Here is a 24,677-nt window from a genome sequence, read left to right as displayed (position 1 = left end):
AACAAGAAAATAAAGAGAATAAAACCTGAAAATACACAGGGTTCCTACACTTTTTCTTAGATCAAATTCAAGCAGTTTTCAAGCATTTTCAAGCTTTTCCAGCACCTTTGGCTGTGGTAAATTATATAGATAGATAGATAGATAGATAGATAGATTGATAGATTGATAGAGATATAAAATCAAAATTTTGTTTAGTGGCAATTTTAAAATGAGAGCATAATTCTACAGAAGGTTCCATCTAGCGGTAAGGTTGCAGATTGCGACCAACTGAATATCCCCCCCATCCAAGTGTGTAGGAGAAAAACACAAAAGGTCCTTCCTAGAGCCAGTGTTTAGTTTGTCCGTTCTGGGCTACTGTAGAAACACAGCAGGCTCCGTGGAAGAGGACCCGCTCCCCATGTAGATACAAACGACTCAGTCTAAGGTAACAAAAACACAACAGTTCTTATTTTCAGCTGATTATACACTAATTAAAACATACTTATGAATATTATATTCCATTTCTGCCAAGTCTGTTCTGCTAGATGCGACTAAATTCTACACACTGCACCTTTAAGTTCCTTTAAGCTCCAAAAATAGTGGATCCTATACTCCCCACACTCCCAGTTTGTAATGCAATATATTTTTGTGAAAATCATTGAAATTACTGATGATATTGTCAAGGTTATTTTTTCAGACTAACCATGATGAATAAACTTACACATGGACAACTGTAAAGTCAAGATAAATAATATTTTATTTATTGCATTTGAGTAAATACACAACTTAAGGCCAGAAAAATGACATGACACCCTCCTCCCTCACACAGCAGCCTGAAACATTCAGAATAAAGCCTCATATCCAACATAAAAAAGTAACATAACATAAGTTTTGTGCGTATAAGCGACAGTGGAATATAAAAATGTAAGATACTGTAAAGCCGTGCATACAGATGAGGTTACTACAAAGCAGAGAAACTGAACGTCTGCTTAGTTCTTGTTGAGAAGCTGTAAACGCTGATACACAGTTCACAGCTGTAACTCTGATTACAACAATGAAAAAAAGAGAGTAAATAAAATATAGCTGTCTTTGAGTTGTGCTAAAGTGGTCCAAACACACCGAAATGTAAACCACCAGAACAAATACAGTAACAGTAACCATGCGGTTGTGTAAAGTTGACAGAGTGATATAAAAAAGGTTGTAGACTTTATTAACTGCATTCATTTTTAATCAACCAGCCTCTGACACACACACACACACACACACACACACACACACACACACACACACACACATAAAGACCTGATTGGTCAGATTGGTTGACACCGACATGTTTTGGCAGGCAGTACACGTGTTGCTCTCAGTTCTCCACTGTTTGGTTAAAGTGTCTTTTCCCGTCCAGGTACAACATCGACTCTGTCAGATAAACACAAAACAGCAGCATGATGTCATCACATTATTCTGATGTCATACGGTTCAGTTTATAGAAAAATAAGACTGTCTTGTTGTCCAGCTGTTGTTCGTGCTGCTTTAAGATTATTTACATTTTTTCATTTTCATTATTTGGCAGATGTTTTTATCCAAAGCAACTTCCAAGCAAGGCAACACAATCAAACGTTAGAGGACAGCGACTCAAAAAGAACAAGTGTGTCATCTGGCTTTTGTTTTAAAAAGAATAATTATTAAAGTAAGAACCGAATGGAAGTAGACGAGTTCCTAAAAACACCACAAACGACAAGAAAGTAGTGCAACAATAATGAAAGTCCTTCAAGGGGCTCAAGTGTTGATGTGTTGACAGAAGAAGAAGAAGAAGAAGCAGAAGAAGCAGCAGAAGAAGCAGAAGCAGAAGATGCAGAAGAAGAATCAGAAGAAGCAGAAGCAGAAGAAGAAGAAGAGGAGGAGTTTTTAGGCGTTTCTTGGAGTCAGATCATGTGTGTGTGTGTGTGTGTGTGTTTGTGTGTGTGTGTGTGTGTGTGTGTTTGTATATGTGTGTGTGTGTGTGTGTATGTGGGCTCACCTCCGTATGTCTTTGGGATGATGTTGGGGACGTCGCGGTCTGAAGTGAAGGTGAAGTGGAAGACGTTGGTGGTGTTGTGCTGGCTGGTCAGAGGGTCGAACACCTCGCTGTGAACTCTGACCTGGATGTACTTCCCCTGTGTGTAACACACCTGAAACACACACCAGCACAACATTACTATAATACACATCATACACACCCTGATGTCATAACGTATGTTGCTTTTTGAATTATTTTACCTAAAATTATAAATATCCTGTTTGATTGAAAATATGCAGTGACAATAAATGTGTGTGATGGTAATAACAGCAGGTTTAGATCAGTAGGCATCTCAAGCTACCAGCTCAGAGCCACATCAAGTATTTATTGTTGAATCTAACATGCAAATTATTTAAAATATCTTCTTCCCTTTCTCTATCTTTCACTGTTTTTTATTTTAACATTTAACATTTAGAGGGCTGCAAGTAACTGCAAGACAGAGACAGAAACACTGCGGCACACCTGACAACAAAACGTCTAATGTTGTCTAAGTTTAATGTGACTGCTTCCTGTTTCATCAGCAAGAAGCGTTCAAGCGCCCCCCCCTGAGACAGAGCAACCGGGTCATTTGAGACGGGACCTCCAAGGTTAACAACAACCTATCAGTGTTTTCTGATTAGTTTTTTTAAATAATTTCAACTGTAATAAACTCGTTTTTGTTTCCTTGAAATGTTTCCAACTGAGATAAATGTTAAAATCTAACTGTCAATGAGAATCATTTTGCTCTTGGTGGCAAATCTAAAGTCTTCCTGCAGTCAAAGCTGATTTATGTGACGCTGTAGAAAGTGGAAGTACTAGAAGTACTGATCAGATCAGAACATATTGGCTCTCTTATCTGCAAACGAACTCAAACAGGAGCTAAAAGATGCAAATATAAAGCTGAACACTGTCCACTGAGGTTTTCCTTGAGGATACTAATCAGATCTTAACACTCACAAACACACACACACTGTCTGACCTGTGATGAAAGCATCAGCAAGGATCCGATGTCCACGGGTTTCTGGAAGAGGATATCATCGACAGCCACCAGACTCGGTCGACATCCTCTGCAGCACAACAGGAGACGGACGATTAGTTTAAAATCTTACAGCAAATAAACACTTTGTTGTGTTTTTTTCTTTCTCCAACACTGACATATCATCAGCTTTTAAGTTGATATGTTGAACATGTTAGCAAACAGTTGCTTATTTCCACATCCAGCAGTTATGGAGCAACATTATCATTCATGTGGAGTCGTGTTTCTGTCCACCTGGTCAACATAAGTCCAATATTCACTCTCTTTTAGTTCTGTTTTTACTCTCTACCAACTCCTGAGGGAAATATCTGGTTCTTTAGCTGCTAAATGCTCCACTATGTTCACCAGCTAGTCTACAGCTAACTGTGTCTGTTTGCTGTTTGGTGCTGAGCAGGTAGTGTACAGTGGCTTTTTACAGCTTTTTCTCTGAAAACAACGCTATGAGAGACGCTGAGAGTGAACCAGAACAGTAAAGTTGCAGCCGGACAGATAAACAATGAGCTGAAACTCACTATAAAGCTCCGTAAAGCCGAGAGGAGCTGCAGAGTCACTGATAATTCTCTGTAGGTTCATCACTACAAGCCAAACACATTACACACTGACAGATCATAGATTATTATATAAAATACTGATCATGGTCACTTTAAAAGCTCTCACCCGTAGGAGCAGGCGTTGGCCCAGCCCAACTCGTAGGCTTTCCTCATCAGAAAACCTCCAAATATCCTGTTGAAGATATTTCTTTCCTGGAACACAAACACACACATTGAGACAAAGCCCTCCTCATTTGTTTTGTAAATAAAGTGTATGAACTAGTGTCATAACCTAAATCATTTGCTGAAAAAGTGGAGAAAGTATTAGGAACACTGGCCACCATGATCACTGGTCCTATTCTGGTCGAAAAATCCATTTTAAATGTAGTTTAAGAGGAACAGAGCATAATGTATCAATAACTATCTTAAACTAGACATCAGTGCTGAAATATCGAGCGTTAAACATCCTCTCTGTCTGTATTTTGTCCCTCCAGCTGCTCCGTCCTCTCACCTGCGGGTGGCAGATCTCCAGTCCTTTCACTTTGGCATCTTCCATCCACACTGAGTTCGGAGGCAAAACTCTGCTGCGGAAACTGACTGTCCTGAAGGAGCGAGAGGACACATAAACACATGAATAAATATAAAAACTACAATTTAACCTAAAATAACACACATCAGTCTGAAAAAAAAGATTATATTTGAACTTGTATCGTCTCTAGATTGAGTATAATAATAATAAAAAAAAGCTTTAACACTGGTTTGGAGAAAAAAAGATATTTACAGCAACAGTTTGAGGTTTTAAAGCCAAACTTGCAAATCTGAACATTCGTAGCTCCAAAGAAAGCAACTGAAATTTAACATTTAGAGTTTATGTGACATTTGGCAGAAGAGATAAACAGGAAATCCTACAAAAATCAAACTGTTCATCTATTTAAAGTGTCTTTGAGTGCCTTTAAAATGCTGTATAAATAAAATTTGATCATAATTATTATGACAAGGACGCCCCCCCAAAGCGTCTAAATCTGGGGACTGAAATCTTCTAATAATATGTTACTGAAAAAAACCCTCTTTAATTTATAAAAACCTGGACAGTTTAGACTCAGTGTGGATGATGTGGTGGACATATCTTATAAAACTCTTGTTCTAGTGCAGGTTCTTAGTATCTCAGTCGTACTTCGTGTCCAGCGTGTTGAGGAAGAGACTGTGAACGATCTTCCTCTCCTCGTCTGTGGGAGCGACCTTCAGCAGCGACGCGGTGCTCAGCTCCACACGGCGAGATTTATTAGCTAGAAAATAAAAACAAACACACGAAAGAGTCACAAAAAGGTCATATTGTCCCCTTTTTGTATATATGTGCCCTTTATGACGCAGTCAAGAGTGCAGAGAAACAGGAAACCATCACTGCATATTGTACTTGTATGGTTGAGCATGTGACAAATAAAACTTGGGGATAAGATCCTAACATTATCTTTTTTCTGTCTTTATTATTAGACAGTGGACAGTAGAGAATAACATGTAATACGGGTCCTCAGTCAGATGTTGCAATCCACGGTCATTACAGACGTTATCGCTCTATACTGTTAAAGTTTACGTCATCATCTCTCACCTTCTCCTTCCTGGAAAAGTTTTTCCTCCTCCGGCCCTTCTGGCTTCAGCGGATTCACAAACGCTGCCCTGGAAAAAAGAAAACAGAAGGTTAAGTATCAAGAGTTTGACGCTGTATGATTCCTGTTCTGTGTGTTTTCTGTCCACTCGAAGCTGCTCTGAGTGTCGTACCTCTTGTTCTCTGGGTCTCGGGCCACCATGACGAACGTAGCATCCAGAACCGGAGCGTAAACTCCATTATGATACTGAAAGAAAAAAAACAAAACACCTGATGAGATTATTCTGATCATCAGTGAACATTTCATCCCAGAGAGAAGTTCATGTTCTGATCTGCTAAATGTGTAGTTTCCATCTTTGTTTCTACATGATATTTAAAAGTGATCAACTGTCAATCAAACAATCTTGGTGTGAAAAACTTGATGCTTGGATATTGATTGTGGTGATGTTTTGATTTGTGTAGGTGGGTTTCTTTGCTTTATGAAGCCGCGTGCAGAAGAAAAGACAAAGCAGGCTGTTGTTGATCAGTATCCGGTGGAGCTTCTCACTACTAGATATCTCACCTGTGACATGTGCATCTTGGCTTCGATAGAGGTCTTCCCCACCCACGTCACCTGACCGGTGAACTTGATGTCGCAGTCAGGATAGATGGTGTGCTGCCTCATGTCTGACCGACACAAAACAACACGTGAGACTCTTCAGCAGACAGATTGTTAAATGATGACATCTGAAGATCAAAACCTGACCGCTAACAGACACACCTGCATGTTTCTGGAGGTTTATTAGGACAGTGTGAGAACGATGTGATCTGAAAAACACTGCTTTCTTTTCAAGGCTTAAGACTTTTCTGCTTGACAGAATTTTATTAAATCAAATTTGGGAATATTTTTGGCTGAACCAGCCACAGAGTGAGTGAGTGATGAAGTTACACCATTGGTTTACCAGCCAAGGCTTGGAGTTTCCTCATTGGCCGTTGCTATTTTGAAATGAATCAGCAGCAATGCAGAGAGAGTGTGTTTACTCCTCTCTGACGCTCTCAGCTCCAGTGTTAAATGCAGATGTGTACCAGCGTCTCTGCGTCTCCTCCTCTACCGTCCTGATACCAGGACGCAAACTTTTTATTTCTCTGATGTTTTCACATCACAGACGATGAACAACAGCATTAAAACACGAGTCTTGCAGGTAAAACATGAGATTCATGTAGTTCAGTTTAGTTATCAGTTTAGTGCCTTGCGGCTGCTCTGGGGGAGCGCTTGATTTGACTGTAACTGCAGTAACCGGGCGGAGATAAGCCTCCTGAATTTGCAACCAAAATGCTGTCAAAACTTTAATTTATAATTTCCACCACAGCCTCCATGATCATCGAGCGGGAAAGAGGCAGAAAAAAGAGGCATAGAGGCCTGAAGGAGAGCGCAGAGTTAAAGCAGAATAACTATCACTGACAAAACACTCAATAGAGTTAAAAACAAGAGACATCCGCAGAGCGAAACAGATGAAAGAGCAGGAAGAGTTAATAGATCATTAGAATAGTTATAATCAGAATTAAAATAAGTTCTCTGTCAAATCAAACATCCCAAGATATGAATGGAAAGTAATTTTCTGCTACTTCACTACTACAGAAAATTGCAGATGAACATTAAATATCCAGGAGTTCACATTATAGACACTATCACTGACTGTCCCTGTAACACACTGGCCACAGTTTCACACATTAACCATAAACGGTCCAGATGTATACGAGGTTTTAACCTCGTCTTGTTTTTATTTTGCACTGTACTGTTTGATCTGTTTTATTCTATTTTAGCGTCTTTCTGTCTTCTGTTTTATTTTACTCTTTAAAATCCTATTTTTATGCTTCTTTTTATATTGTCTTGTTTTTTTAATATCTCGTCTTTTATGTCTTATGTAGAAATATTTTGTAACCGTTGCCTTTCTGTTGAAAGATAAACTCGCATTGAAATCTGGTCGTGTTGTGTTTGTTAAAGGATATTCTGCACATTTCCAGCTCTATATTTATATTCTGGGGCTCTCCTGGAATATCTTTACATGATTCCCAGTTAAAAACTCCTTATTTATCTTCTACTGGTTCTTTATGCAGCCCCTCAGTTCAGCCTCTGTCTGAAACAGGCCGTTTTAGCTCCTGTCTCTTTAAGGCCCCGCCTCCTGATGAGCCCACTCTGTTCTGATTGGTCAGCTTCAGAAAGCTTCCTCCGGCTCCGGAGGCTACGTAAACAAACTATAGCAGCAGGATTTCACTTCTCTTTCTCCTTCTTTACTCCAAATGTCAACTTCTCAAATCCATCCGTACATGTTGGAGCTGAATCACATCTGAAATATGCGAGTTGACGACGTGAACAACCTCAGCAACAAAGGCTACGGATCGGACAACCGTTTGTGGGAATGTGTGAACAATCTGATGTCTGTTTGATGGGGAAGTAGAGGTAACTTTGCCCTGGGTTTTGTCTTACAGGGAGCATTTTTATATGTAGGTATGATTTGGAACATTGACCACGTTTAACATAAATATCTGACATCATAACAGTATAAAAATGACAGATAATCACAAAAAGTATGTTATGTCCACTTTAAACCATCTATAGGAAACTAACCCAAAACACATATAACATAAACTTATTCATTGAGGTTCAGTAGAAAGAGCCGTAGGTGTGATCGATATGAAAGACTCTTACCGATCTTGTCCACCAGGGCGGTGACAATAGACAGAGGAGACCTCTTCAGTGCCGGATTATACGTATGAGAGTAAGAGATGAGGACTGAAGACAGAGAGAGAAGGATGAAGATTGATCAGTGCTTGACTAGAGGTTTGATTGCTAATAATTAAAATCATGAAGTAAATTATGATACCTGCTAAACTATCCAAGTCCTCCAGGATTCTACCAAACCTGTAAAAAGAGAGAGAGTCTCTAACGTGTGTGGAAACGGAGCTTAAACTTAGACCCAAACACTTTCCCTTTAATGCACTGACTGTTTGGTAAGCGTGTGTACCTGACGGTGTTGTGGAAGGTCAGGTATTTCTCTCGGAGCTGCGGCTCGGAGCCCAGAGGCAGGTGGACCTCGATGTAGCTGTCCTTCATCCTCTTGGCTGGAAGGTCGTTTTGAGACTTGGCCAACATGGACGACAGCGACACGCGTTCTGCCAAAGCCTGCTGGTGGTCGCTGCGGACGAGATTATAGAAAATATATAATACGCTCCCTGTTACACTTTTATTCTATTCTTGTTTATCACTGTTTTAAATGTTGTTCTTCAGAAAATAGTGAAAAATGTCGATCACTGTTTCCCAAAGCCAAAGGTGACGTCTTTAAATGTCTTGTTTTGTCTCGACCAACAGTTCACAACCCAAAAATATTCAGTTTACTGTCACAGAAAACTAAAGAAACCAGGAAATATTCATTTGTAGTATATTATATTCATTAGAGAGGCTGGAACTGGGGAATCTACTACTTTCTATCAACTTACAGCTCTGTACAATACTCACAAAAGTCTCACAAAGTCTGTGAATCTGAAGGATCTTATCTGTGGGTTTTTATATTGAACCTCAATGTTTTTTGTTTTTTTGAATCGTGGTACTTAACACTATGATCAGATGGTTCTTGATTTAAATCTTTTTATTTTCGCAGGTGTGTATCCAGTATTTCAACAGTATGACAAATGAATGCATAAACTACATATTAAAAAAAAGGAAAAGTAACAAGAAACAGGAAACAGAGCGAGTGAGAGTAAAGTACACGACCGTGAAACTTTTAAAAAATCTTTCATGACATGAATTTAAAAAATTTGATTGTTTTATTTTGAGTTTCTTCAAGTTTTTTTGTGTTTGAGAACTTTGGTTTCTTATGTTTAACGGAAAAAGTGTAATTCAGCAGCACCTGGAAGCTTCTCTACATCCTCCTGATCAGATTCTTCATACACGTTATAAACATATCTATAGCTGTGTCATGCTGTTTGTCTTTGCTGCATTTCTATAATTCTGCTTTCTTGATCTCTTCTGTACATATAACATCTATTTCCTGTCTGTCCATCCTGGGAGAAGGATCGCTCCTCTGTTGTTCTTCCTAAAGTTTCTTCCATTTTTTCCTTGTTAAAAAGGTTTTTTAAGGGATTTTTTTCCTTATTTGAACTGAGAGTCTAAAGATAAAGGATGTTGTATTGATGTACAGATTGTAAAATCCTTTGAGGCAAATTAAAATAAAACTGACTATCATAGAAATGCATCATATCAGTTCTAGTATAGAAACATTTCAAACATCCAGCCCTAGTTATTATATGGTGCCTTGACGCAGACGGTTCAGTACCTCCAGTTAGTGGAAGCTCCCACGATTTCTCTCAGCCTGTTTCGCACTGAAAAAAACACAGAAGAAGAAATCAGATCATGTGTGTTTGGTGAAAGCACCAGAGATTTAAGGATGCATGTTTCATACTGTCTCCGTCAGAGCCGCAGTTGTAACATTCGACTGTAGCACTCAGTCATTTTAGATCCACCAGATATGTTTTAATTTCACAGTTCAGTTACTAGAAACAGAGTATCTGCTGTTATGTTACCCAAAAGCACAGAACTTCTCTCTCAATCTCACAGATTTTAAAGTCATCACATGTTAATTGTTACATGTCCTTAATACTGTTTTTGCTTTTTGCCTGAAGGCTGCAGCTCAGTGAGACAATATAAACCAACACAGAGAGAAGCAGCAGTCGAATGGAGACAGTTATCACGTAGAAACCAGCCAATAGAAAAACACTGGATGGAGCTCAGCGCCACAGAGGGAAGAGGAAGAAAAAGGTTAACAAGACGCCACCAATGAACACTGCAGGGTGCGTTTAGCTCTACTGTTGAGCGGGAGGAGAAAGTGACGTCCAGCCGAGCCGCCCGGGTGCACAGTTAAAGCTGCTGTACGTGAAACGAGGTGTGAGGCAGGTGAAAGGGACCAACGTACGATCATTCAGCCGGAGATCATGCAAGACAGAATTAATGTGCAATTAGAGCAAATTAGGAGAGAATTACTGGGAGTAGTTTAGATTGTTAGGATTTGTCTCGGTTTACCAACACACACCGTTTGAAACGTGTAAAAGTGGATTTCCTGTGGAGAAACAAAAATGATTAAAAAAAAAAAAAAAAAAAGGTGCAGATTGACAGATCAGGAGATGAAACCAGCAAATTACGGTTTGATTCAGGCAAACATTTCATTTGACACCATGTTATAATTACATGCACTCGGTCATGTCCAGGTACCTCAAAGTCTGAGTTACAGTCTTGTCAGTGGTGATGAGATAGTTATTCTATAACATTTGGACACTATGATGGTTGAAAGCTTATTATTGTCATATCATCTGAAAGTAGTGACAGGTACAGATAATATAAACCTGGTTAAACCAAACCAATGAACTAATAACAACTAACACAATAATCAGTAGTAAACAAGCAGACAAAAGACTGATAATAACAAGCAGATTAAATAATAACAGCAGATTCAGATACGTAAATGCAGAATATCTAATGATACAGGAGTGTCTCTCTACCAGAAGTTAAAATCTGTATAGCTGTCCTGTGTGGAATTAATCTAAAAATGTTTTTATGTAAGTCCAGAGAGGCTGAGGCACTAAAAACTAAATGAATGTAACTAAAAGCAAAAACACTAAATGGACAAAGACTCTTGATTTACTGTAGATCTGTCACGTCTGGCCGATACCTGATCTGCTTTATAATGTCAGTATCGGTGCAGATACCAATCTGGTGTATCTGCATTTCTACCTGAAAGTCTCCAAAATATGAAACATGTGTCAGCTGCATTAAACAGTGTGAGCTGTCAGCGAGCTTATACAGCAATAATCTATCTATCTAAGTATGCAGGGTGTTTTCACAGCCTTCATCAAGCTGTTACCTCAAAAAACAAACATGTATTTGTCATATTATTACAGTAAATGGCATCAAATGTTTGTCTAAAGCCACAGCGCTCTAATAGATGTAGCTATAAAATGACTATAATCTATAAAGCTGCTCATTTTCACTAGTTTTATTTGGGACAAACACGTTCTTACTTAATAGTGAAATTAACCAGATAATCAGACTGAATCAGTTCCACTTTATATTAATCATCTATTTAAAATGTCAAAAGAAAGTGATTCATATTAGTTCAACCAGGACGCAAAAACTGAAATTCAGTGCGAAACCAGTTGTGTTTGTGACCCAAAAAAATGTACAATATGTACAATCACACAGTAAGTCAACGCAGCATCATGAGTCAGTCAAGTCTTACCCTCCTCCGTGTCCAGCGCTCTGCCCTGCTGCAACACGCCGCCGGTGCAGAACGACCTGGTCGCCAAGGACGCAGCCGACCGCAGCAGCAGGAACCTGCAGCAGCGCACATGAGGACACGTCAAAAACAAAACAAACAAACAAACCCTGAGATGACTTTAAAGCCAGAGGAGTCCAGTTACATCCACATGCATCCTCATCTTCTAATTATAACCATCTTAAGTCATCTGATCTGTTTTAAATCCTCTTTTAGTGAACAGCTGAGCAGACGCTCGCTGGTTGTGTTATGTGATACTTCAGTTCTGATTAGCAGCTTTGTTAAGAAAACATCTGCTTCAACTTATTAAATTATTAACACACAAGTAGGAAACATAATAAAATACATTTAATCCAGACTTGGATTCCTCTGGTGGTTTTAGCAGTAGTTGTTTCTGGTGTCATGCAAAGGCCACATGGACTTATAAGACACCAGAGATACTACTACTGGTAGAACAACATTAATTATGAGTACATAATAATTATGTACTTTTACTGCAATACTTTAACCACATCAAGCTCATAATACTTATGTACTTTTACTGTAGTAGGATTTTTCATGCAGGACTTTTACTAAGGTAAAGTATCTGAATACTTCTTAAACCTCTGGTATGAACTTGACACACCCTTTCTGTATACAATGAGTCCCCACCCTGTCTGGGCTTGGTTCACTATCTCCACATGGAGCTGATTTCTTCATTTATGTATCATAAAGCCATTAAACTAAAACTGCTATACGTATATTATAAGATCTGAGAGAGCAGCTCGGTGTTTCTGGCGTTTATCTGCTGTAAAGATGCTAACGGTTAGCGTCGCGTCACTAAACGTCCCGGGATTTTTTTTTGTCGTTCATTTTAACCACACTAACCTCGGTGACAGCATTGTAGTGTTTGGGGGAACAGATGTAAAGGTTCAGGAGTCCGGACAAGGCAGGTGAGCGGGGTAAGAGAGGAGTAAAATCTCAGGTTTCCTCCTCAGAACAGAGCGGTGGCAGTCTGGACTACAGGACGGTTTCCGTGTTGATGTTTCGCTCCGTCCAGTGCGTAATGACGAAATGAGCAGCTTCCGGTCACCAATTTTTTCCCCTAGGATGGCGACGTCATGGCCCGCCCTACTCTGTCTCTGATTGGCTAGGACTCGTTGCCTTCGTTTGTTGGGTTGGTTAGGTTTAGAGTGAGAATATCAGGGTGAGCCAATCAGAGGCAGAGAAGGGTGGGTCATGACTTCGCCATCCTGGGAAAAAATATCTCCTCCCGGTCGGTCATAGATGTAAAATAAGGGCTCTTATTATACATCCATGCCCCCCCAACATCTGTATTGACATTAAAGATCACATATAAACAGCGAAATCGATTATACAGATTATACAAATTAGTCATTAATTTAGGAGGCATGGGTGCATATGTTTATTAAGACTGGGATGTCTACAAAGTGTTGTGTTTGTATTGTAATACCTATTCTGAACCTCGTAAATCTTGCCCCTGACAAAACCCCCCATATTATGGTTAAAAAAACAAAAAACTAAAATACTGAAACTAATAAAAACTAAACTAAAACTAAACATCTTTAAACAATAAAAACTAAACTGAAATGAGCAAAGACACTCTGGAAAATAACTTAAACTAAACTAAATTGAAAACAAAAATTAAAAACAAAATAAAAATAAAAACTAATGAAAAATACAAAACTAATAAACTCCCCAGTCAGCTGCTTGGAAGAAATCCACCACTAGATGGCAGCAAACTTCCTTCAGCTGAACAGGGAGAAAACTGAGATTTTGGATGTAGGTGCTGAAGACCAGAGACAACTTCTCTACAAATACCTGGAGTCCAGATCACTAAAAACAAGTGACCAGATGAAAAACCTAGGAGTAACCATGAGTGGTAAACTCAGCTTCAAGGATCATATTGACAGCATCACCAAGGTTGCCTTTTTACAACTCAGAAACATTTCAAGAATCAGAGGCTTTCTTTCACAACCTGACTCAGAGGAACTCATGCATGCATTTGTAATAAGAAGGCTGGATTATTGCAACTCTCTGTTTATGGGTCTTCAAAACAAAACAATTCATAGTTTATAACTTGTGCAGAACTCAGCCGCTCGAGTTCTAACCAGGACAAAAAGATCAGATCATATAACTCCAGTCCTCTGAAACCTTCACTTGCTACCTGCTTTTTCCAGAATACAATTCAAAATCCTCCTGTTGGTTTATAAAGCACTTGCTGGTCTGACTCCACAGTACATCTCAGACATGCTGTCAGTTTATAACCCCAGCAGATCTCTCCAGTCACACGGTGGAAATCTCCTCCGTGTGCCTGGTGAGATGACATTCAGTATTTATGCAGCTAAACAATGGAACAGTTTGCCTGCTGAACTTCAAAACCAAGCTGAAGACCTTCCTTTTCACTCAAGTATTTTCTTAAATGAACACACCATATTTGAACAGTATGTTTGTTTGTATATGTATATGTGTTTTTATGTGTATGTATGCATGGATGTTTCTGTTTATTTGCACATGTTTTCTGTTTTTTTCATGTAAAGCACAAAAACGCTTTTGTATGAGGTGGTGCTATAAAAATTCATTTGACACTGGCACTGAATTGAATTTATTGAAATGGAACCATGTGAGAAGTTTAGAGGGAAAAATCACTATTTGGTGGAGCTGTTAACAACTGTGAACAAGCTTTTCATATTATCTATTGTTTCAAATCTTCATCTGAAAAGTAACTAAAGCTGTCAAATAAATGTAGTGGAGTAGAAAGTACAATATTTCCCTCTGAAATGTAGTGGAGTGGAAGTATAAAGTAGCATCAAGTGGAAATAACCAAGTAAAGCACAAGTACCTTGAGTGAAGTAGTAGAGTAGTTACTTTCCACCACTGATTTTTATACTTTGGAGTCGCCACTTTTACTTTTAAAGGTCTCTGTACTCCGTAATTACACTTTTAACTACTTTTTAAACTCATTTGAGTAGAATGAAAACAGACTGGTCCTGTGAGCACTCCTCTGCTCTTGATTGGATATAAAACAGCCGGAGGGTGCCGCTGATTGGTCAGAAATCTGAGCTCTCTGCTGACTGACCAACCGCGTTGCAGCGCGAGCCCGGTATAAATCCCCGGTGTCAACAAAGAACGGGACAGTTGAGCGGCAGCGACCCAGCCGAGGGCGATAATTACTGGATGTTCTTGTCTCGACAAACGCGTCTGGACCAGAGGCTGTCAGCGGGGGAAAAGCCACTCAGAAGCGAATGAAGAAACATCTAATCTTTCACTTCACATACAGAGGACTACGAACGAAAGGAAAGAAGAGTAAAAGAAGAAAATGGAGTATAAATTACGAAAAGCTGAACCCAAGGACGTGTCTGATATATTACGACTGGTGAAGGTAGGCCTGGGGCCAGCACCGATACCGATATGTGATCAAAAACTCCACTAACACACCAGGTTTAATTAAAAACAACGGCTGGCATCGAGTTTAACGGGCTAACTGATAAGGAAACAGTTAGTAACCGTTGACCTTTCCATGAACTTCAGCTCTATTGTAACACTACTTCCGAGAATATTGAGGAAATAATGTTAGACGACGCCTAAATAGTGAATTACATCGTTTCATGGTGATAAACTGGCAGGTGGAAAATGTCCGGAGGATGTCCGAGTGTGAGATCAGTGTCGGCGGCCTTTGTTTACGGTCAGGCGACTCATATCCGCTCCGATAGGCTGCGTGACGTCGAACATACTTATGTTCTTATAAACACCAGCGTCATGCTGACCTCGTTTCATGGCATTACTGCTGTGTAACCAGAGATCAGAACACATTTATCATAACAAATGTCAGAAAAAAAGCCCCCAGTTTACTAAAACCCCCAAGGTGACATCTTATAATCCCTTGTTTGGTCAAAAACAGTCCAAAGATAACATAGAGCTGCAACGATTAATCGATTGGTTGCCAATATTTTAATAATTAATCGTTTTAGTCACTTTTTTTTAAAATATAAATGCTAAAAGTTTGCTGTTTTCAACTTCCCAAATGTGATGACTTAATGCTTTGTCATACTTGATAATATATTTGAATATATTTGGGTGTTTAGCCATTGGACACCTGATTACGTCACATTTGACTGACGACACCGTTTGTAACTGTAATACATTTAATTGACGATTATTAAAGAAAATTTAAAAAGTATCTCCAGCTTGTCACATGTGCATAATTAATAATTAATCGTTTTAGTCACTTTTTGTTTTGTCTAATTGTTCCATCTACAGACATAAAAGTAGAACTGAGTCAACCGACAGAAAGTTAATCAGCAACTAATTAGATAATCGAACAATGTTCACTTTTTTTAAGTAACAATGCCAAAAGTTTGCTGTTTTCAACTTCCTAAATGTGATGATTTAATGTTTTTCTTTTTCATACATGAATATTTTGTCGGGACCAAACGAGACATCGTCACTTGATCGACATTTTTCACCATTTTCAGACATTTTATGGACTTAACTAATCGATTGATCGAGAAAATAATCGTTCGTTGCAGCCCTAATATTCAATTATAATGATATAAAACAACATATTTGAGAAACTGAAGACAATGAATTTGGGGCATTTTTACATGATAAATTCCTTAGTCTATGAAAAAAAAGGACTCAAGTAGTATGTATGCAGATATAAGAACATTTTTAGTGGTTTATCAGTGTATTTATCATAAGTGTACAAACTGTTAATAAATGCTTTATAACATATGACAATAGTTGATAATGTTGTGTAGAAATGAATTTAAAACAAAGTGTTTCCATGTTTTTATGACGTCAAACTGTAAAATGTCTGGCTCAGTATATATTTTGGTCACAATTCTTTGAATATCAATATCTGCATCTGCTCCAAAAAGTGCAGTGTTGATCAACTAATCAATGAATTGACTTGTTGTTTCAGTAGTAAACAAAGTTGTTGTTTTTCTCGTCACAGGAACTTGCAAAATATGAGGAGATGGAGCACCAGGTGACACTGACTGAAAAAGGTGAGTTTCCTCCATCTGCCTGTAAACACACAGACGATCAATACGTTTGATCTCGTGCTTAAACGTGTTCTTTCCTGGCAGAACTCCTTGAGGATGGATTCGGTGACACCCCGTTCTACCATTGCATCATCGCAGAAATCCAAGGAGAGACCAGCAGTGACGGTATGAAACGTCTCTCTCTCTGTGTTTCACCAGGAAGCTTTTTAACATCGAGTGACACAAACACGTTAAAAAGGTTCAAACAGGTCACTTCATGTTTCTATTTTCACCTTTGTCAAAGTGCAACAGGTTCAGCCAGAACTTATCTCATTTCCCAGCGTTACATTTCTAAGTTTGAGTTCGTGACAGAGTTGTTTTACCATCTGCTCGGGCTTTATAACGTACACTTCCTCCTTTTGTGAAATAAATATAGGCGTTGTCATAACTGAACGCCTGCAGAGACATGTTTGTCCGAGGGTCCGACGCTCTGCTGCAGCTGCTCGGTGTCTGCTCAGTTTTTGTAAACATGAACTGAGACACAGATGGAATGTGTACGTCGTGTCTTACATCACAAGTGGCTTCAAATAGCTTCTATTTCAAGAAAATTGGATAATTGTTTGTTCACTTACAGGAAACTCAATAAAGTTTTACATGTGACACAGAAGTTTTGTGTCCAGACTTGTAATGTTGCATATTTTTCTTATTCCTATGACCACATTATCCTTTTTAAATATGTCAAACATCGGAAATAGGATAAAAGTAGGAGCGTGTGCACACTGATGGGGATTTTCCGTTAGCCCGGGTCGGCCGACGGCCCTCCTCCACCTCAGACAAGCTGCATGTTGCAGACTCAATCTGTACCAGAGACCACAGAGAACGCTGTGTGTTCAGCTCTCAGTGCTTTTTTAAGCTTCTAACTGAATCTCTGTGGTTTGAACTGTAGTTCCTGTTTGTAGGCTTATTTTAGAGGTTTCTGATCACTCTCAGCTGTATCAGATGAAACGGCGTCTCCAGAGTAGACTTCCGTATAGTGACGTATTTCCGAGTGAAACAGGACCGAACGTTGTGAAGTGTGAGGTCGTAGTGGGTGGTGGTGTACTGGAGTGCATTATATTGAATGGTGTTCCTAATATTTTGCCCTCCTCATGTATGTTAATGTCGTGTATAAGCTTCATAAAAGTAGAATTTATGGCAGAGCTGTTGCATTAGATAACAACAGCATAGGTCATTTATATCTATTATACATTGTGACAAAGATTTGAGAAAAAATACTTTATAAATGCAGAAATAATGAGTCCAGTAGCAGCTGTGAGAACCCCGACTGAGGCAGCTGTAGTACATCATATAATACATCAAATAATAGGTCATTTTCTTGGTTAATCTGCAGCTAACAAGTATTTTGATCATCATATAATCTGACAATTATCTTCTCTGTTAATACGTTAATCATTTGGTCATTTATCATTTCTTAGAACCTTTGGTTTGCTCGTCCAGAATCTGAAGATATTTAATTGACTGTTACATCAAAGAGAAACAAATTCTCACATTTAAGAAGCTGGAATTGAAGAATTTTTGGTGTTTTTGCTTGAAAAACAACTGAAACAATTATTTAAAGTATATAACTAATGATTCCTGCTCTGTATAGTTTATATATATTTATGGATTTACTAAGTTTGATCACAGTCTAACATCGTGGTGTCTGACTTCAGCTCCGAAGGTGGTGGGATTTGCCATGTACTACTTCACGTATGACCCCTGGGTGGGCAAGCAGCTGTACCTGGAGGAGTTCTACGTGATGGACGAGTGCAGAGGTAAGAAAGAAAACATCTCTCTGGTACTGCAGTCTAAATCACACCTGCTCCTTTACTCACCTGGACTTCCTCTCTCTCCTGTCTCCGTCCAGGGCTGGGCATCGGCTCAGAGATCCTGCGGCATCTCAGTGATGTGAGTATGTTTACTGGACGCCATGTACACAAACTTAACAAGATAAATATATAAAACTAGCTACAAAGGATAAAGGGCTACATGTGAGGAACATGTGAACATAATCTTTATATTAATGTTTATTAGTTAGTGGTTTTGGAAAAAGGAGGAAGAGAAAGTCAACAACTAAAAGAGGAATGAAGTGGTAGTAAAATATAAATATACAGAGTCTTTGTGCTGAAATTGAGGAATTCCTTAAGGTATTTTTGCTTTTATAAAAGGAAATAAAGTAAAGTAGAGACAGACTGACTGAGTCCCAGCTGGACTCCAACCACAGATGATTACAAGGTCAACGTCTTAATCCCCCCCCCCCCCCCGAGACCTTTTCATGTTTGTTTTTGTTAACTTCGAAACTTAAAAAGAAAATTTAAAACTCGTTTTTTATATATGGATCTATAGATGTAAATATACAGTGTATGTGTGTTTCTCTCACATGCAAAAGTATTTTTATTTATGTTAATTTGCTGTTGTGGTTCAGCAGCTGATCCAGAGAACTGACTCAGTCCAGCTGTCAATCATCTGCTCTACTGAGGGCGGGGTGCACAAAATCAAATATCACAACATTTATGACTAAATATCTCAATATTGATATTGCGACAGTGTTGTAGAGATGACTGTTGGTGCTTTCACAAGAAATTTACAGTGAGATTTTTGATAATCATCAGTAATGTAGAAATAATGACTGAGTGAGTAAATACAAATAATAGAACAGCTGGAGCATCATTTGACTGTAACAGCCTTTAAAACCTGGAAAAGACATATTACAAAGATCTAAGACGATATCGATATAATATCAATATATTGTCTACATCCCTTTCACAATGAAAGAAGACAATAAATCAGGGTTTGTTTGTTTTTTAAGTCTTAAAAAATATTAACTTAGAAGGTTTTAAAAACTCTTGTGTCGGCTGGTTGGAGACGTTCAGTATCTATAAACTACTGGTGAGACTGGTGAGACTGTGGTTTGGAAGCTGTTTGATCCTTTTTTTAATGGATTTTCATTTGGCAGCATCAGACCTGCAGCAAACACTGTTACTGCAGCAGTTAATGCATCCTTCCATTATCAGGGTCCAGATCACATTCATTGATTAGTTCTATAACCAGGTTTTAGAGTTCAGGAGTTCTGCTGCACAGTTTCTCATCAGTCTCACAGCTTCATGGACGTGCAGTGATAAATTGCTGGAACAGCCCTTTAACTCGCTCCCCTCGTCTTTCTTCCAGCTGGCGATGAAGACGCGCTGCACCGGCATGATGTTCGTCGTCGCCGAGAACAACGAGCCGTCCGTCCAGTTCTACAAGCGGCGCGGCGCCGAGGACCTCTCTCAGGAGGAGGGCTGGAGGCTCTTCAGGTTCGACAAGAGCAGCCTCGTCAAGATGGCCACCCCGTCCGAGGAATGACTTGAGGCCCGGCGCGGAGAGACGGAGGGAGAGGAGGAAAACACGAGAGTCTGACTCCTCAGATCGTCTCTCCAATCAGACGAGGGTTGATTCACAGTTCAGCTTCTTAAAAAGGGCGATGAAGTATTTCTGTGTGTAGTTAACATTAACGAGCTTTTTCTTCTCTTTGCTTTCACGCTTTTGTCAGTTTTTGACATGTAACCGAGTCGCTTCTTGTAACGTTTGATTATTCATCATCGTTATTGGTGCGTTTGATGTCAAGAAGAGTTAAAATCACTTCAGTTTGCAATAAAACAGTAACTGATCACACATGCTGTCGTGGTGTCATGCTTCTGCACACACACACAAGTTAAATATGTGATCCACCAAAGTCAAGGCTGGATCTGGATCTGGATCTGGATCTGGATCTGGAGGATAACTGGATCTGGATCTGGATCTGGAGGATAACGATCTGGGTCTGGAGGGTAACCGGATCTGGATCTGGATCTGGAGGATATCTGGATCTGGATCTGGATCTGGAGGGTAACTGGATCTGGATCTGGAGGATAACTGGATCTGGATCTGGAGGGTAACTGGATCTGGATCTGGATCTGGATCTGGAGGGTAACTGGATCTGGATCTGGAGGGTAACTGGTGGGACGTTGCTCTGAACAGAATTCACACAGACTAAACTTATCCTCGTCTCAGTCGTGCAGCTCAGAGTTTCATTTTTCCGAAGCTCAATTTTCACAAGTTAGTCATAATATCACTGACAGCTGTGATTAATATCTTCATCCTGCCAACATGTTCTATTCTTGTCTGTTAATAATTTGCTTTTATCAGAACTACTTTGATGTCAAAAATACTTGAGATAACTAGAGATATCTCTCCTCATGTTACCGTATTTGGGTTTTCAGCTGCTAGTCTTCCAAGCAATTAGCTCGAACTTTCACTTCCTTACTGGCAAGACGCCATCGTCTTCTTCACTTGAAGTCTACTGAAGCTGCCCGCAGCGGCTCCGAGAAGATCAAATATCAGATGTCAGAGGTCATTCTCGTAAATTCTAGTTAAAGTCTTTTTTTAACGTTCTTCATCTCTTTGATCTCCCTGATTGACTTGTTTTCTTTTGATCCATTAAGATTCACAATAATTTGATTCTATTATTATTATTATTATTATTAGGTTTTAACTGTGATTCTCATTGTTAAATTGTCATTGGCTTTTCTTCTCATGCATCATATTTCTTAATAAAAAATACTAAACGAAAAAATAATGTAATCCAACTTCATATTTTGGGGTCTTCGTCAGTTAAAGGAGGATCTGAAGTTGTCAAAACATAAAAACTTTGACCCATTTTTATGTTTAAGAGCAGTAAAAACATCCTTATGCAAAAATTGTGATATCTGTATACATATATTTTTTACTTTTGATACAGCATATTTGTACATAGAGTGTGTTCCAGGTCAAATTTGGCCCGTATTCATTCAAAAGTACAAAAAAAACAAACATTCAAAAATGTTGCTGTTCTTCTTCACATTCAGTAACATTCACTGAGATCCTGTTTTATGCAACATTGGACCGTAATATAGTGTGATTGTGAATATTTTTCTCCATAAACTCTCTCTACTCTCTGAAAGCTTCATTAAGGATCAATCACCTATAATGATTGATAAGGTATGTTGATTATTATTTATCAGTGAAAAATACATTACATGTTTCAGAAGTTTAGTAAAGAGACTAATTATGAGGATATAAATTAAATCATATAAGTCGTTCAGTTAAGCCCTGTGATAGACTGGCTGGTATAAATAAGAGCAGCAGTATGACAGCAGTACACCATTTAGTAGCTGCTCTGGAGCTTTTGATTGTATCACATGATCTTCCTCAGCAGCAGATTGTGGATTTGTAGATGTTTAAATTTTCACTTTCTGAGCACTTCATTGAGTTTTACATCCATGTTGGTTTAAACGTTGAGTTTCAAAGTTCATTGTTGACAAAATAATCTAAGACAAAGGTCCATTTAGTAGCTGTTCTGGAGCTTTTGGTTGTATCATGTGATCTTCCTCAGCAGATGGAGTTTTTCCAATTGCTATGAATTTGTAGCTGTTTAAACTTCCATTTTATAAGAACTTTATTGAGTTTGCATCCACTTTGCAAACACTGAGATTCAAAGTTTGTTCTGGAGAAAATAATCTCAACTACAGGTCCATTTAGTAGCTGTTCTGGAGCTTTTGATTGTATCACATGATCTTCCTCAGCAGATGGGAGTTTTCCCCAAAAGTCATGGATTTGCAGATGTTTCCATTTCTAGGTGAGTTATGATGACTTAAAAATTGAGTTTCAAAGTTTATTCTTGACAAAATAATCTCAACCAAAGGTCCATTTAGTAGCTAGTTCTGCAATTTTTGATTGTATCACATGATCTTCCTCAGCAGATGGGAGTTTTCCCAAAAAGTCATGGATTTCTGATGTTTAAATCTTCATTTTCTACTTAATGACTCCTCATCCACGGTGATTTAAGAGTTGAGTTTCAAAGTTTGTCGTTCTTGAGAACATTATCTCAGCCAAAGGTCCATTTAATAGCTGTTCTGGAGCTTTTGATATAATGATATAATGATATAATGATATAATGATTATATAATAGGCTCGAAAGCGCCAGAACAGCTAATAAACGGACTTTGAGGTGTTTTGTCTGCTCTTGTCTCCAACATTAAGAATGAACTTTGACACTCAGCAGCAGTACAGTCTGTCTGAGGCCTTCTGTGATATTTTTGTATTTCCTGCTTTAACTCTGCAGACTAGACAGAACAAAATTTCCCCTGCGAGGTTCTACAGTACGTTGAAGCAAGAGAGCCAAGTGCATCTCTACTCTATAGGTCCAGGAGTTTTTCTGTGTTTTTAGTTCAGTCTGTGCAAAGTCTTTTTGGACCGAGCCACACAATAAACTCAACTTGTGTCATTTTAACAGCCCGACCTCAGTGTAACTTTATACACGGTGGAACTGAGGTGTGTTTTGAAGCTCTTATCACGACACATGATCACTCCAGAAAGAAAGTCTGGGCCTGAACGGGAGTTCATCTGAGTCAAACATGGATAAATCCACCGCAGTGAAAAGGGAAAAACACCTCCGTCCTTGGAAACATGAATATTTGGAAATATACTGGAAAGAGACGAACCACACCGAGCAGTTCCAATAGTCATTTATTCCTCTGACAGGAAGGGAAAAAATGATTTACAAGGACGAAAGCAGCAGTCGAACGAGAACAAGGGAATGTCCCTGATTATACTCAGACTGTCTTTCTTTCACCGTTCATGATAGATGTTACAGCTCTGAGACCACAGCAGAGAAGGGAAACACACATGAGGGATTAACTAAAAGAAAGGAATTTTATTTAACAAAAGTTCATTTAAAATATTGTTTTTAAACAAATGAGACTGGTTAACTAAGATAACACCAAATAAACTATACAGAAAATCAAAAGAACTCCAACATAAACGGAGCTGGCAGACTACCAGGATGAGGCAGGTTTTATGCGACCTGGAGACGGTGACCTGCTGCCTCAGATTCCCTCCAATGACCTCCAGCTCCAACAAAACAGGAACCAGCAACACACACAAGTCCTGGCAGAAGCCCTGGGGCCGCCACATAGATTTATGACTATAATTTAGGCTCCAAAATTGCCCTGACCTTTGATTTGACTTATTTATGTTGAAGTATTAAACTTTATGTCTGGTTAAACATTGACCAGATCTTCCACAGGTCAGTCAGTGTAAACCCATAAAACCCAGCGTGCATCAAGGGTAACAATTTTGAGTATTTTTCTCTCCCTCAAGATAAAGATTTGTTCAATTCATTGACTTAATTTGCTCCCTTTAGTGAAGCATCATCATTTAGTTTAGTTCTGTCACTATGAGTCAGCTGTTTGCAGTTTCCTGATAGAGATGAACAGACACATCCTGCTTTACTACCAGATTTGCACAGATTAAAACCTTGCAGCTGTGCAAAGTGACAGACTACTACGTGCTTCTGTGTGTCCCTTAAAAACCCACATCATCAAATTACACACTGCGTAAACATCAACCAGCAGTCTGTCAATGATGCAGTTACACTGAAGGCTTCACACGCAGAAAGAGAAGGTTTAAATAGTGTCGTTTGTTTGCCAGTGAAGTGCAGAATTAGAAAATGTTTGGCACTAACAGCAACATTTTATTGCATTACAGTGAGTTCTACCCTTTATCAGAGGTTTATATACTGCCGGCCTCTGTTTGGTTCATAAAGTTTACTGGATCATATCTGTTTGGGAACGATTGGAAATTTTGTTCATAGATGGATGTATTGATATGCAGATGGATTCTACATTGGTCGGGACTATTCACGAATGTCAAATAATGGAAATTATGTAAATAAACTGTGTTTCTAAACAGAGTTTTGTTTGCTTTAACTGAAAAATGGATATTCAAGTTTCTCACTGATGGCTTGAGATGAAACAAAACATTTGCTAAAGAACATTATGAAAAGATGATTGTAATTATATGTTCCAGATTTATGGTAATCAATATTTCTCTTTGATTGATTGACTTCTAAATGTAGAAAACTGGAAATATTCTGCAACAAAGACAGGAGCTACCAGCCTGTAGAACTATTTATTCTAGGAGCCTAGAGAGATGAGAAGTCCAGCAACACTTGTAGTATGAAGAACAACTTAATTAGTTGACTGACGTGTTTCGGCTTGTGGCCTTCATCAGGTCAGGGTGAAGGCTGGAGTGTTGCTGGAGTTCTCATCTCTCTAGACTTCTTTCCCTTCTCTGTGCACCTTGGAAGTAGGTGAAGTTGTGCCAGA

At 38.9% G+C, this 24,677-nt stretch overlaps 2 protein-coding genes and 1 long non-coding RNA gene across 4 annotated transcripts; 1 reads left to right on the top strand and 2 right to left on the bottom strand.

Annotated features, from left to right (window-relative positions):
* Window positions 1-718: 718 nt before the first annotated feature.
* Window positions 719-12,541, bottom strand: acot9.1 (acyl-CoA thioesterase 9, tandem duplicate 1). 2 transcript variants are annotated; one of them, XM_067578025.1, is made up of 16 exons: window positions 12,356-12,541; window positions 11,453-11,547; window positions 10,250-10,276; window positions 9,497-9,542; window positions 8,189-8,359; window positions 8,048-8,085; window positions 7,873-7,956; window positions 5,746-5,849; window positions 5,357-5,430; window positions 5,187-5,254; window positions 4,755-4,866; window positions 4,092-4,182; window positions 3,708-3,793; window positions 2,994-3,081; window positions 1,997-2,147; window positions 719-1,395 (listed from the first exon to the last, which is right to left on the bottom strand). In XM_067578025.1, the coding sequence occupies exons 1-16, from the start codon at window positions 12,367-12,369 to the stop codon at window positions 1,340-1,342; spliced, it is 1,305 nt and encodes a 434-aa protein (XP_067434126.1). In that variant the 5' UTR covers window positions 12,370-12,541; the 3' UTR covers window positions 719-1,339. The 2 variants fall into 2 exon arrangements, with proteins under 2 accessions (XP_067434126.1, XP_067434127.1); XM_067578026.1 differs by lacking the exon at window positions 10,250-10,276.
* A 2,068-nt stretch (window positions 12,542-14,609) lies between these two features.
* LOC137173198 (diamine acetyltransferase 1-like) lies at window positions 14,610-20,166 on the top strand. The gene is made up of 6 exons (XM_067577932.1): window positions 14,610-14,870; window positions 16,446-16,497; window positions 16,579-16,659; window positions 18,186-18,287; window positions 18,380-18,420; window positions 19,681-20,166. Exons 1-6 carry the CDS (start codon window positions 14,808-14,810, stop codon window positions 19,855-19,857), a joined length of 516 nt encoding a protein of 171 aa, XP_067434033.1. The 5' UTR covers window positions 14,610-14,807; the 3' UTR covers window positions 19,858-20,166.
* On the bottom strand, window positions 20,036-20,631 carry LOC137173199 (uncharacterized). Its single transcript, XR_010925126.1, has 2 exons — window positions 20,327-20,631; window positions 20,036-20,264 (listed from the first exon to the last, which is right to left on the bottom strand). It is a non-coding gene; the product is annotated as an uncharacterized lncRNA (long non-coding RNA).
* Window positions 20,632-24,677: the final 4,046 nt, after the last annotated feature.

Source organism: Thunnus thynnus, chromosome 21 (genome assembly GCF_963924715.1).
Source record: "Thunnus thynnus chromosome 21, fThuThy2.1, whole genome shotgun sequence".
Lineage (NCBI taxonomy): Eukaryota > Metazoa > Chordata > Actinopteri > Scombriformes > Scombridae > Thunnus > Thunnus thynnus.
Note: the sequence above shows the minus strand (reverse complement) of the source record. Positions and strands in the feature narration are given on the sequence as shown.

Bases quoted from the DNA above. Each gene is read 5' to 3' on its own strand.
- acot9.1 (XM_067578025.1), bottom strand. The intron at 3,082-3,707 runs GTGAGAGCTTTT...GTTGTGCTGCAG, and splicing joins GCCAACGCCTGCTCCTACGG to AGGATGTCGACCGAGTCTGG. The intron at 1,396-1,996 runs GTGAGCCCACAT...TTTATCTGACAG, and splicing joins CATCCCAAAGACATACGGAG to AGTCGATGTTGTACCTGGAC.
- LOC137173198 (XM_067577932.1), top strand. From the start codon at position 14,808: ATGGAGTATAAATTACGAAAAGCTGAACCCAAGGACGTGTCTGATATA. The intron at 14,871-16,445 runs GTAGGCCTGGGG...TTCTCGTCACAG, and splicing joins ATATATTACGACTGGTGAAG to GAACTTGCAAAATATGAGGA. The intron at 16,498-16,578 runs GTGAGTTTCCTC...CTTTCCTGGCAG, and splicing joins GGTGACACTGACTGAAAAAG to AACTCCTTGAGGATGGATTC.